The 14307-nt window shown below is 38.0% G+C and overlaps 1 protein-coding gene and 1 non-coding gene across 2 annotated transcripts in view; both read left to right on the top strand.

Moving 5' to 3' along the window:
• On the top strand, positions 1-73 carry Trnat-ugu (transfer RNA threonine (anticodon UGU)). The gene has a single exon. It is a non-coding gene; the product is annotated as a tRNA-Thr (tRNA).
• A 424-nt stretch (positions 74-497) lies between these two features.
• The window catches only part of LOC140143639 (ankyrin repeat domain-containing protein 17-like), a 65009-nt gene continuing 51199 nt past the window's right edge, over positions 498-14307 (top strand). Inside the window, 1 exon segment of the mRNA XM_072165455.1 lies at positions 498-870. Within this exon segment, the coding sequence (XP_072021556.1) occupies positions 685-870 (186 nt within the window). The 5' untranslated portion in view covers positions 498-684.

The following is a 14307-nucleotide window of genomic DNA, read 5'->3' on the forward strand; positions in this document are numbered from 1 at the left end:
GCCTCCTTAGCTCAGTGGTTAGAGCACTGGTCTTGTAAACCAGGGGTCGAGAGTTCAAATCTCTCAGGGGCTATTCTTTTTCCTACTCTATCTTCATCATTTGTGAAAGATATTTTATGTATGTCTTTTTGCACCTTTTGGCGACAGCCAAGTCTACTTTTTTTTTTCCACAATTTCAGTACTTGTGCATTTATTTTACCAATGTTTTGATTTCCTATTGAGTTATCAAACACGTGTGTAATGTGGATCACGTGCTTTGGATTTATCGATAAGGCCAAATCATAAATCCAGATTCACACTAAATTAACACCCTTAACATGTCGTCAGAATATTCTACATGTTGGTCTTTCTTTACGTACATACTCTGCTCGCTGTATTTTCATAGTCATTCGGTCTGTACAATTAATTTGAAGCATAACAACAAGGATTTTTCATGTCATATCGATTACAGCCAATGCATCGATCAGTGCACATTATATCGGTATTTGGCAATAGTTCGATAAATGATCATCAAATCGCGAATTCTACATCCGGGCAACAATATAGAAATGGCCGACTGCTACACTGGCGGGCGACGTATGAGATACAGCTGATTCCAAAGATACACGATTTTCCCCGTTAGTTTTCACTATATTGCGCTTTAAATTTCCCCAAAGACTTCAAATGTAAGTAGGTTATCAGAAAATGCAGGATGGTGGGCAGAAAAGGACCGAAGGCATCAACCAGGAAGGCAAATTTAACGAGACTCCTAAAGTTCACCCCGTCGCAGCCTCTGCATTGAAAACGTTAGAAAAAGCGCAGCTGCTAGCTTCAATCCAACAAGATTTGATGGCAGAATTGTCTGGAAGTGAAGAAGGAGAAGTATCTGAAGTAAGTTACATGATGATGAAAGTATTCTTATATATTCCGTGGTTAGCTGATGTAGATTTGTGGGGAGAAAAGCGTCAAAATGGAATGAAAACACAGTACGATTTGTTGTGACTTCTGTGCAATGAACGTGTGTTGTAGTAAATGAAGTTGAACATGTTGGAACGCATGAAAAAGAACATGTTGATTGTTGAACATGTGAATGACTGGCACCAGGGCTGGCACTCACTCAGTCATGGCAATGCAGTATCATGCAGGCGCAGTGGTACTGCACTGCCACTGATGCTGATGTACTGCTCCACAATTAGCCCCGGTGACGTGTTCCCACATCCAAATGAACATCATCAAGCATGTCAAGACATCATGAACAACATGCACATGATGCATGTGAATTAGGGGTTCATTCATAGAATTAGAATTGAGGGTCATAAACAACGATCATGCCGCAATGAATGAACCCGCTCATACATTCCCAAACATTCAGTGATTGTTTTTCATCAAATAATAACAAAAAATAATGTATTTTTAAAAACATGATTTTCCTGCGGTATTTTTTCTGTACCACCAGAAATCGTCATGCTGAAGTAGCCAGGCATGAACGTTGTTTAATGTTTATGTGTGTCTCGACCAATCACGCTGCCTGTTATATAGCACTTGATGTATGAACAGGGGTATCATAACTTAGCTGAAATCAGAAATGCCTGAGTGATACAGTTAATAACTTTACTCGAGATCAATCAAGATCTCCAGCTTTGTATTTACACATACTATAACTACCGTACACATTCAATGCTAGAGTAAGTATATGTTGCTATCGTTGTTTGGTTGGACAGCGTTGATATTGTTTTGCAACGGATGTAATTTATTCCATGATTCTGTTAATGTTGAAATTTGAATGAAAGTTATTTCGATGAGTCAACTGTATATCTGGAGTTTTGAACAACCTAAAATTTTGTTGAAGGAAGTGTAATTTTAGTAACATTTTCGATGTGATTGCTCATTGTGATTGGTTGTGTTTACTTTATGAACTTCCATTGCTTTACATGGTGTCATGCTTCAGCAAATCTGACTAGATTTTGAATGCAATGGTCTCTTGCCTCAAAGGCTCGAATGTGAAGCTTTCGGTGAGCAAACTTGTGGCTAGACGTCTCAATCAAAGTTAACTGGATCGCTTTTGCAGAAAAGTGATCCACTGACTGTAGGCCTACGCTTCTAATAAAACTTCTGTTTTCAGTTTTCATAGAGTGTCATCGGCGCCATCCCCATTCATATGCATCACCATTAATTTGACAATTGCTTACCGGTATTGATCATTCATGAAAGATTGACATCAATTGTTGATTTGCTGATGATGACCATCACTGCCTTGGTTTTGCAAAAATGATGTTGTTGTTTGATGAGTGTAGTTGCCCATGTCCAACTTAGTGGGGACAGGTAAATGGCGAGTTAAAAATGAAAAGCGTTAGATGAAAGGCGAGTTAGAATGGCAAGTTAGATTTTGTTACCCTCTGCAGAGATTAAAGAGTGAACCCTGCTGAGAATACGGCAAGTCCTACCGGCGAGTTAAGGTTTTTACAGCAAGTCCCACCGCCTATTGTAGTTAAGTATTTTTTTACGTCATTGTAATGTCAAGTCTTGCTGGCGAGTTAGGATTTTTTTACGGCAAGTCCCGTCGGCAAGTAAAATTTAAACAGCAAGTCCCGTCGGCGAGTTACGACAAGTCCCATAAGTGAGTTAAGATTTTTACTCAAGTGAAATAATGCCTATTCTGTCTGCCATTTGTCAAAAATGGCTAATTATACAATGTATGTGGAGTGGCCTGTAGGAGTTTACAAAGTCTGAGGAATTTTCCCATACAAGAATACATGTATGTACATAGCATTTCAATCTGGGTTACTTCATCTGCCCTTATGCATATTCAGAAAATCCACAGGTATAGTACCCTGGCATTGTACATCATATACACCATTAGGGCTCTAAATATGTTTCAAAATAAACGATACCGTATTTCCAAGTAGTCCCTCCCCCAAATAAAATGTGGCTCTCACCACTTTTTTTTAACCAAGATGTTTCAAAAATGCCGATATTTCCATGCTATCTTCTTTAGTAAGCTTAACAAGTTGCTGAAATCATGGTCGATAATAGCAGTTTCGATTTACCACCTGCATGAGATCCAGTGCATGTAACATTCCCTCTGTGCATGCAGTTTTCACTACCTGCCTGCAACTTGCGTGCATGTATGACAAGGCAATATACAAAAGTTCAGTCAGATTTGGAAAACCCAATCTATTTTTGCTAATATCCTGACTTTTTAGAAGGGCTGGCAAATCACGAATTGACAATTCCCGATACCCCTATCACGTGAGAACTGTCACTTTTTTTTCATTGATTCCTAGTCTCCTACACAGCCAGTTTGCATATCGGTCTGATATTCGGTTTAAATCCTAACTAACATTCGAGATAGCCACATACAGTCTGGTCCTGACTATTTCCCTTAGAGGGGCTAGCGTAAATGTTACGTCATCCACCAATTCCTGATACCCTCGCACATGTGAAACTGTCATTTTCATTTCATTGAAAAAAAAAGAACCGGAATTTAAACCGTGGGAAATATTTTGTTTACGTGGTGGAAAATTCATAATAATGTCCAGCAAATTTGGAAATAGCTCAAAAAAATTGCATCATTCTGAAATCGTGAAGCTCGTCGAGCATAGTTCTAGAACAGATGAAGCCACAGCATCCAGTGTTTTGGCTAAGAAATCGCGAGTGATTGGCATAAAAATGACAATGACAGTGGAGCCGGAATATTATTACAAGCTTAACTGACAATGATCGTGATTCAATGTGATTTTATGTTTGCTTTAATTTTGGTGCATGCTCACTTTTTTGCTGTGCATGTAGAAATTTTGGGCTACATGCACCAGTGCAGGTAGGAAAAAAATTTGTAAATCGGACACTGGATAATAAGCGTCAATAATTGGCGAAAATCTGGATCAAAACCCGAAGTGAGCCAGAAGTCAGTGTTTCTAGTTCATAGTTCGTCATTTTAGCGTGTTTTTAGTTAACCTAATGATTTTAACAATTATCGTTCTAAAATTGACCTTGAATAAATGCCTGCCATAGAAAATGTATGCAACCCTTCAAGTTTATTTGACGAAATACGGTATGTTTATATAGCTTATGACAAACTTTGATGCAAAAGTTAAAACTTCATAAATTTGTAATTTTAATCTTATAAAGCTCGGTAGTCTAAAAGAAAAGAATAAATAAACATAATTTTTCACCCAGTTTGCCATCAGAAATTAGAAAGGAGACGAGCAGAAAAAGTGATCCTTCTTGGAATAGAACCCAGGACCTCAGGTTTACAAAGTCAAGACCTGTGCCTTAACCGTGGGAGCTCTGAAACCACGGGAGCTTTAAAGCTCCTGTCCGTGGCCAAGGTTAAGAGTGAAATTCCATAACGCCGTGGAGACAGTGGAGTGGCTGCTTCCTGGCTTGATCTGTAATTGACGTTTTTTTTAGGACGTCTACAGATAAAGCAAGTTGTTGTTTGCTGTATCAAGCCCAGGTAGAGATCTTATAAATCCTGTTCCGTCAATCTAACATTCTGCTGCACAGCCCCTGACTTGGGACAGGCAGTGGTGGGTTGAACGCTTTGGTCCCGGGAACCCTCCTGCTACAGTGCAGCAACTTTTGACATCAGGGAATCACAGTGTAACAGTAGTGGCTACTCCTTCTTGCATACCAGGAACTTTTTGGTATAAGGTGTTGAAACCAACATGCCAAGCCATCACCCCCAGTTAGTATACCAAGCAAACCCTTTGTCATGGATCTGCAGGGCAGGACTTGCAATGCTGGAACATCTTGATGTGTTTAGTTCCATTACAGGTTAGGCTGGTCACAGGATCCTGGTCCTATGTAGGGACGTAAAGCTTCTGTAAAAACAACCTTTTACATAAATTTCTTGTAATTCTTGTAAGGAAAAAGCAATACAAACACCAATTATGACAGGTTTTGAATGTCATCATGTCGGGAAAAAAGGAGTACTTTCACTAGAGTTTGTGCAGTATCGGCCGATGCAAAGAAAAAACATTGGGCATCGGATTGGCAGTGGATTAGAGGTAAAAGCTCCAATCATATCGGTTAAGTGGAGGTCACTTTAAATCATCCCCAAGTCACATGGTTTAGGAATACAGAAACATTCCTTAACCATGTGACTTTGATGATTTGAAGTGACCTCCATCGAAATAAGCGATAGCCCGATAGCCATGGCTATTAGGTTTTCTGTCGGGCTATTGGGTTTTATCTCCATGTAAGCCCGTCGGGCTACAGGGGAGTTTCATGCTTGAGAGCAGAAAAATGAAAACATGTGAAAGAAAAATAAAAGCTTCGATCTCCAATATTTACGGTGTCCAGAAATTATGTAACATAAAATGCAATGTAACGACATTTGTTGAAGTGGCGCCACCGTAGTTGTAACATAATTTAAAAATAGAAATAAAATACACTCCGCACCGCATAATTACACAGATTAAGATTTTCTAAACCACTGCTGCTAAGTTATTGCAGTGCTGAATGATGACACGCATGAGTTGGAAAATTTTCAATTCTAGGGCAGTGAAATGCTTTGTGGGTGGTGTGTGGAGATATGCCATCGGTGAAATACTACAAATGATCGGCGTAGAAGAAAAAAGTCAAAAAGTTGCCCTTGAATTATGTTTTATAGTCATCATACTCCAGTAATTCAATAGATATCATAATATTTGGCCAAAACTTGAACTCATTTGCAATGAAATGTCATTTTTTATTGAGAAATGCATGGGTTCCATGTGGTGCCAATGGTGTTGAATTCTGCACTTTGCAAGTTCACTGCATTTTGTGGAATTCAATGCCCAGAACTTTTGTGTATAAAGCAACACTTTTATAGTAAGTAAACTGTTTGGGAAGTTTCTTAAAAAGCTTAGATAGTTGGTTTATACAGGCGAGAATAGTGGCGTGGCGAGATCACAATTTTTGCGGGCTAACTATTCATACCATGAATCTATACCGTAACACATCATTGTAACCAAAATCACAAAATCTGATACCAATTAATTAAAACGGTAATACTTGACAGATTCGAGATTAAGAACCCTTCATTTTAGGATTTGAGTATGGATATTTTTAACACTTTCATTAGGGTTCTGAGAACCCTGGTTTTAAAACTCTAGTGCTACCCCTGATTATGGGGGTAAATAGTTACTCACTAATAACTGAATATTTGAACAAAGATTGGTTTGAATTAAATGCAAAAACAATGTCTTTTTTCAGGGCTATTGAATTTCCTTCAGGGCTATCAGAAAAAATGGCTAGATAGCCCGGATGGCTATCAGGAAATGGTCCCTTATTTCTACCCCTGTGACCTCTGCTTGAGATGAGATGAGTCTGGCATTTATTCAGGATTAGGCTTAGTGAAAAAAACACCCACAATTTTATAAATAGAAAAAATTTAATACAAAAATACTGCCCTCTGTGGACTTAATTTTATTAATGCTTTGCATGAGTCGATCTGATGCGGACTGGCCAAAATACAAGTATTTATTCATTATAAATCACTTTAAAATCGGCTTATAACTTACAAGGTCAATATTACTGAATGATTTGTGTATTAAATAAAGAATATCACTTGCAATGTTGTTTAGATGTGCCAGAAAATGGACTGTTTTGCAAACTCAGGCTGGAAAATCAAGTCAAATGTAAGCTTTTACAATGATAATGGTTGTTGAATTTTGCATGTACATGCAGCACAGAAACAGTTTTTAAAAGCGTGAAAAGCAAGATTCACAGCATGAAAAGTATGATTGCATTTTCTTTCTAAGCCTACAACATGTACATTTCTACCTATTATGTGAAATGAGACACACGAAGCAGTGATAAGTGCATCGTTTTGATATGGATGTACATAAATACATGTAGGGTCCATATTTATTGGCAATTGCAAGTGTAGCGAGCAGGAAAATTTGCATACCAGTACCCCGGTATATTAAAAGTTCCACAAACTTCTTGAGCATCTAATCCATGCACAGGTCAACCCCATCATTGACCCTCAGCTGCCCCATGAGCAAGCTGGCTTCCGCCAGGAGTAAGTCAACTGCGGATCAAGTGACCCTCCTTCGCAGGACATTGAAGATACATTTTAGAACCAGGAGAAGGCAGGGCTGTCTTTGTGGATTTACCTGGCATTGAGTTTTGCAATGTGACAGGTGTGCTGTAAATCGACGCCTGGATAACCCGAGGTGTGCTTTTAGGTTGCTGCAAATCGCACACCTAAATAAACCAAGGTGTGCTTTTTCAAAACTGGTGTATGACTATGATTTCATTTTCAGCTAAAACTTAGCAAAATTTTGTGACAACATACATGTCCTTTTTTAACTGGCCATGGTTAAGCTCTGGGGTAATGAATGGTGTAACAGTGCATAGATGTCCCTGGACTTTGGACTTATTGCTAGTGTCATTTGTAATTAATTAATTTTTTTTTAAGGTTTTTTTTTTTTGTTTTGGATTTAGAATGTCCTGAATGTCCCTGGAACTTTAGAATGTCCCCTGGATTTTTTTATAAATTAAAAAAAAAATTACAAAAAAATTATAAATTCTTGTTTAAAATGGGCAAATTTGTAACAATGTTCACATAATAATCTATGAATGATTTTAAAATGCATTTGTTTTGTATGCTTTTTAAGGATTCACAAATAGGTTGTAATGTGAACATCAATTATAAATTTGCCTGAACATGAATTTATAATTTTTAAATTTTTGAATTTTTTTTTTTTAATTTTAAAATATTTCCAGGACATTCTTAAGTTCAAGGACATTCAAAAAAAAAAAAAAAAAAAAAAAAAAAAAAAAATTTTTTTTTTTTTTTTTAGTGTGTCTAAAAATCGCACCCTCATATCAGGCGTTAGTGGAGGTCACTTTCGCAAAAACTCAATCCCTGTTTACCTGCTGCCTATGACACCGTATGGCACAGGGGATTCACTAAAATGCTACTTTCATGATACCGGAGAGACACATGGTTCATTATATTCTGAACCTAATCTCAAACCGAACTTAGTGCTGAAGAACAGTGACAGACAGCAAAGCAGACTTCTCCATCTTAAGGCCACAGTAATGGAAGACACATTCGCTACGCCTCTTTGAGATTTCTTGATATTTATCAACACTAAGATGTTTTCTTTCACTTGAAACTGATAAAATACAACTTGCTAATATTTACTCGTATTTTTTTTTTATTTGTTTCACTCTTTTCAACTCTAAAAAGTAACATGGCTCAAGACAGCTTAGTAAATTGGCGGGAAATAATGAGTCAGAAATGCGCAAATGCAAATATTTTGATTACGCCATTCAGCTTAAAATCTGGCGCAACTCTGCGCTTATGTCCAACGCAACGACGTCTAGGCGCATGGTTTGTTGTTCACGCCATACAAATGTGGTGTAAACAAAACAAAAATTTGCAGTCAAAATGCCATTAGATTTTTAATTATTTTGAATTTTGGCGCACTGAAAGCAGACATTATAGATTTATTATGCAAAAGATGCATATTTAGACCATGCACCAGATACAGCTTTTGAAAAAATGAAAAGTCTTACCGTTTTAAAATATAAGGACGTTTTGTGCATAATTTTGACATTTTTTACTAAAACATCGATTTCTCAGAGTTCACTTTTGACAATATTGCACGATTTTGTGACAAGATAACTTCAAAAATATGCAAGCAAAAGGTAAACTTTTTACTATCGTTTAGAGTACATCAAAGCCTAGGGAAGGTTTTCTCATTTTTCAAAATATTTGTTTTAAACAAAAATATACACCATTCTGTACAATTTTTAACTTAATAGAGTACAAAACGTGCTTTTTTTTATGTTTTTTTCAATATTTTACGAAAAAGAGACAATTTCAAAAAAATAAAAAACCTTCCCTAAGTTCATGTCTCTTCTTTATGAAAAGCTAACTGAATTTTTTTTTACTACAAACGGGTTTTTTCTAAGTTGTCACAAAAAATTGGGGTAAAAAAGTGAATTTTTGTGATTTTTTTTAAACTTTTGATTTTTGAACAAATCTGACGTCACCATGGGATTCCTTGACTCATTTCCTTTCCAAAAATGTATATTTTATATACTTTTGACATACAATTCAGAAATAATGATGCTCGAAAAGGTCCATGTTCTCTCCCATTACACTGGCCTTAACAACGGGGTTCCTCAGCTCCTTTGCTATTCAACATCTACTTCCATGACCTGCCTGAGACAACATCAAAGAAGTAAGGCTACGCAGATGACATAGCCATCCTGGCAACGCACAGGAAATGGTCAAACATCGAGAAGGTCCTCAGCAATACATGGATACCCTATCAACATACCTGAGGAAATGGCGCCTGAAGCTCAGTGAAGGGAAAACAGTTTCAGCAGCTTTCCACCTGAACAACAAGGAAGCTAAGCGGGAGCTAAACATCATGGTCAAGCTACCCCTACCTACCTTGGAGTGAAACGTGACAGATCGCTATCTACCGACAACACCTGGCAGGCCTCCGCGATAAAGTCACAGCACGGGAGCTCTTATTCGACGCCTGTCAGGAACAGGTTTGTGGAGCCAGCGTTTCCACTCTACGCACTGCTACCCTGCCTTTGGTTTATGCCCCTGCCGAATAATGCATACCTGTATGGAGTAGGAGTGCCCACGCACACCTAGTGGACACAAGTTTCAACAACTCTCTCCGCACCATAAGTGGTTGCCTTCACCCAACCCCAGCAGAACAGCTGCCAGTACTAGCAGGTATTCCACCGGCCGATCTGAGGAGGAAGTCACAGACCATGGCCCTGACTTGGCGTGCTTTGAACCCAGGCCATCTTCTCCATAAAGTGGTCAACAGAGACGTTCAGCAACCTCGTCTGAAGTGGCGGCACCCATTTACATTGGCTCACTGGACTGGCAATGAATGGCAGCAGATATGGCAATTGTCATCTTCGCCCTGAAGAGCTATATCCCAGATACGCCGAAATCCAGCCCTGGTTTGGATTTGCAATGCCATGCATGGGTGAAACTCAATTGCCTGCAAATAGGAGTAAGTCGCTTCAGGGTCAGTATGCATAGATGGGGCCTCACCCAAAGCCCACTTTGTGAGTGCGGAAAGGAAGAACAGACAGCAGACCACATCATCAAAGCTTGTCACCTTCATGGACCCACAAATGGAGCCAAGGGACTCTCTGAAGTTGATGTTTCCACAGAGACTGGCTGCTCAACAGCAAACTTGAGACTGAAACTCCCTCGTTAGCAGCATACTAAAGAAGATCCCCCCGGCTCATATTTATTGCACATTTGGGCAATGAGTGGATGGAACTTTGAGTCATAATAGGTTTTGTTCATGGATTTAGCAATCATCACTTACATGGTATGGCATGGTGGAAAATGTTATGTTTTTATCCTTTTTTATTGAAAAATTACAGTGAGGGCCTGCAAAAGCAGTGTTGTCACTGACAGTTTCAATAAAGAAAGAATAAATAATAATAATAATAACAGTACTTTCATCCCAAGCATCCTCCTATTTTTTGTTGCTCTTTTTATGATGAAAAAATTATTTGTTTTAAAAACATTAAAAAATGTTTTATTTTTGAAACCTGTATAACTCTACATGGGGTCATTTTGGGGTCACATACTCAAATTCAAAATAATGCTTGCTTGCCACCTTTTGGATTCAGTAGGTCCAAAGTAATACTAGGTAAATCAGCTTTTACTAACAAATGCCTTATGAGTTATGACATCTGAATTACTGAAATTTGTCTCCTAATAATACAATAGCTGAACTCAGAGTGTTTAGCAAAAATAAAGCTTGAAAAAGAGTAATCAACCCAATTGACATTACAGTTTGGAAATACAGTCTGTACACAGATGAATTAAAATCCTTTGAACTTGAGTTCATTTCCTAGTACATTGTAATTGAAAGTCAACTGTTATCAGTTTTCAATATTATGAAATGCTAGATGGCTTATAACTCTGGTACCACATGTGGCATACATACTTGGCCATGCTCAACATGTGTATGTTTCTTAAAACCACAGGTGACTTCCTGAAAGTACTGTAAACCTGTAGGCCTACATACATAAAAAGCATGCTTCAGAATTCAGATTGAAATTGTAGTCAGTATTGTAACTGCAAGTTCTTTGACCTTTTTTGTTTGGGCATCGCCAAAATACGCTGGCGAAGTTATGTAATAATCGGATTAACTACCATAGCAATAAGTGAAAACAATTTTTGAATATACCACGCTGCACTGGTACGTTCACGCGGTACCTCTGCATTGAACCATGTCATGCTGAAAATCGCACCTGTAGCTTTGAAAAGACCGGTATTGTATCAATCTCCGATTGCAGACATCCACAGGTGATGAGTTCAATCTGCTTGTAGTGCAGCGCGATTCAAAATTGTTTTCACCTATTACTATGGTAGTTAATCCGATTTACGAACCGACAGCGTACATGGGATGAACTGACAACATGGAACAGTGTGTCAACTTCGTTGCACATGTACATAGATATATATGCATTAATTTATATCCATGATTCTTTGAAATATACTCCTCGCCACAACTGAGCCCGGATGTAAGCCAATCATCATTTTTGAGATATTCAACCAAAATATTCTGCTTGAAATTAGCTTTAAAATGATGTATATCATGTCTATAGTACTTGACATTTAAGTAGTGAAAATCAATAAAACAGTCAATAAATCCTTTCTTTCCTATTGTTTATTGTTAAGTTCGATGGAGCATATCTCAATAGTGGCACTGGCGACATCCGGGCTCAGTTGTGGCGAGCAGGCTTCCCGTTAGTAAGTGCGTCATTGCGTCCAGACTGCCAAATTTGGACGCAAATTCACATGGCTAATCAAGTATTTTGCGTCCATGTCACATGCATTTGGGCGCAGACAAAACTTCAAATTTTATCATTAATTGATGATAAAAATAAGAAATTTTATTCTTTTATATTTTAAGATAATAAAAGCCCCAAAATTTTGACCCACCTGCTGAGAATTGAAGTAAATTCTGCAATATTTGTAAATGCAACGTCAGAAAATCGTGCACTTTTTGCATGCTTTCCGAACGATCGCTGTACAGCTGTTTGATCACATGGCCTGGGGAAGTCCCGAGTGATTTGTTTACAAGCAAGCACGTGCGCTAATGTCGGTGTTTATTTAAAATATTTATCACAACCTGACAATATTCAATTTTTAATATTTTAAGTTTATTTTCTCATAAATAATCTAGGTTTCCTTTATTATTATTATTGTTACGATGAATAAAAGCAATTTTAAAGACAAAATCCAAATGATAACCCTTTTTCAGTATTATTTGTGGCAGCGCGTGTTTTAGTTTTGTAGCATCAACAACACGTTAATTTAAAAATAGAAACGCGGAAGTGAAAGTAATCTGAACGAAAATTGCTCAAGATTGACAGACTTTGCTCATGTTTTTGCACCTGTTTTTGACCACGTTTGGACCAAAACTGACACAGAAATGAGAAAAATTATCGTAGCGAATGGAGATGGAATATCACGTAAATGCACTTTTATTTTTTTAACAATCAACATTTGATGAGGTGTAGACCCTAAGTGCGTGTGTATCGTCATAATCGTGAATTTCAGATGGACCTTAAAAATCTGTCTGGACGCAAGTTTTTGCAACCTCGTCAGCAAACTTGCGTCATTACGGACGCACATTTTAAAACCTTAACGGGAACCCTGGTGGCGAGGAGTCACATATTGAATACAGTAGTTCAAAAATATTTGTATACTAGACCTACTGTATCCATCATAAGAACTGTTGCTACAAATTTAAATAATTGGAATGACATTACAGATAATCAGATGACCCCTTGTGACCTTGAAATGACCTTCCAAAATTTGGCTCTAAATGTTGACTGTACCCACCACGTTTCATGCCCACATGACAGTTTGTAGTGATATGACCTTGGATGACCCCAAAATGACCGTCCAAAATTTGACTCTAAAAGTTGACTGTACCCACCAAGTTTCATGCCCATACAACAGTTTTTACTAATTTGACCTCAGATGACCCCTAAATGACCTCGGGTGATGTTGGCCCACTAACCGAACAAACTTGTTCTGTCTGAGGTCCAGATGCACCCACCCACCAAGTTTGAGGAACGTGCTACCCCTAGTCTCCGAGAAAATAGGCGGAAAACAGTTTTTACTAATTTGACCTCAGATGCCCCCTGGGTGACCTTGACCCACTAACCAATACAAACTTGTTCCGTCTTAGGTCAAGATGCACCTACCCACTAAGTTGCATGCCCATATGACAGTTTTTACTAATTTGACCCTTAGATGACCTCTGGTGACCTTGACCCACTAACCAATACAAACTTGTTCTGTCCCGGGTCAAGACGCACCCACCCGTCAAGTTTGAGGACCGTGCGACCTCCAGTCTCTGGGAAAAACAGTTTTTACTAATTTGACCCTGGATGACCTTGGGTGACCTTGACCCACTAACCAATACAAACTTGTTCTGTGTGGGGTCAAGCTGCACCCACCCACCAAGTTTGAGGAACATAGGAGCCCTAGTCTCCGAGAAAATAGGCGGTCAGACAGACAGAGTCACAGACAGACAGACTACCAGTATTATTATATAGATAAAAGAGATTGGAATTGGAGATCCAGTCAGACCCTGCTATATCATATTATTGTGATTCTTGTGTGTGATCCCACATTACCCAAAATACATTAAAATTTAAAAAGGTTGTTGAAAGAAGCCAATTGTGTAGTATTTCTTGCACATGGCAACACTGTGAACATGACAATGCTCACATTCAATCCATTGTTACTACAATACTATTTATAAAAGTCTCATGTTAACATGTAGTCTATGGGAATTTACAAAAGAGTTGTGGCTCAGGTATAATTTGCAATACAACATTGTATGTGGTTGAAACACAGCATGGAACGGAACTCATTGAATTTTCATTAGTTTCAACATGTCCAATAGTATGTTTACATGTAGGTCATAATAGCATGGTTGAAATATGTTTTTGGCTCCCCAAGAAATAATAATCACTGAAATTTAGCAATCAGGAAAATGTCTAGTTTGACTTCCATGATTAATTATGCTTAGTAGATAAAGTTACATTTCATTGTTTAAAAATGAAATCTCTTTTAAGTTTTTAGTGTAGGCCTAAACTACAGCACTATATCCATAGATCTTTTCAATATCCATTATAAAATAATTTCTTATTTTCATAATTTCATTTCAACACTTTTTAGACATTCAATCCAGATTGTTCACTTATGTCCCATCAAGCCAGATAATCGCAAGAAGTTGGACTGTTGAGTGTTGACTGTACAAACATTCACACTTTTACATAGTAGATTGTGAATATTTTTGAAGCTCGCAA

The sequence above is a fragment of the Amphiura filiformis genome, unplaced genomic scaffold, assembly GCF_039555335.1.
Source record: "Amphiura filiformis unplaced genomic scaffold, Afil_fr2py scaffold_25, whole genome shotgun sequence".
Taxonomy (NCBI): domain Eukaryota; kingdom Metazoa; phylum Echinodermata; class Ophiuroidea; order Amphilepidida; family Amphiuridae; genus Amphiura; species Amphiura filiformis.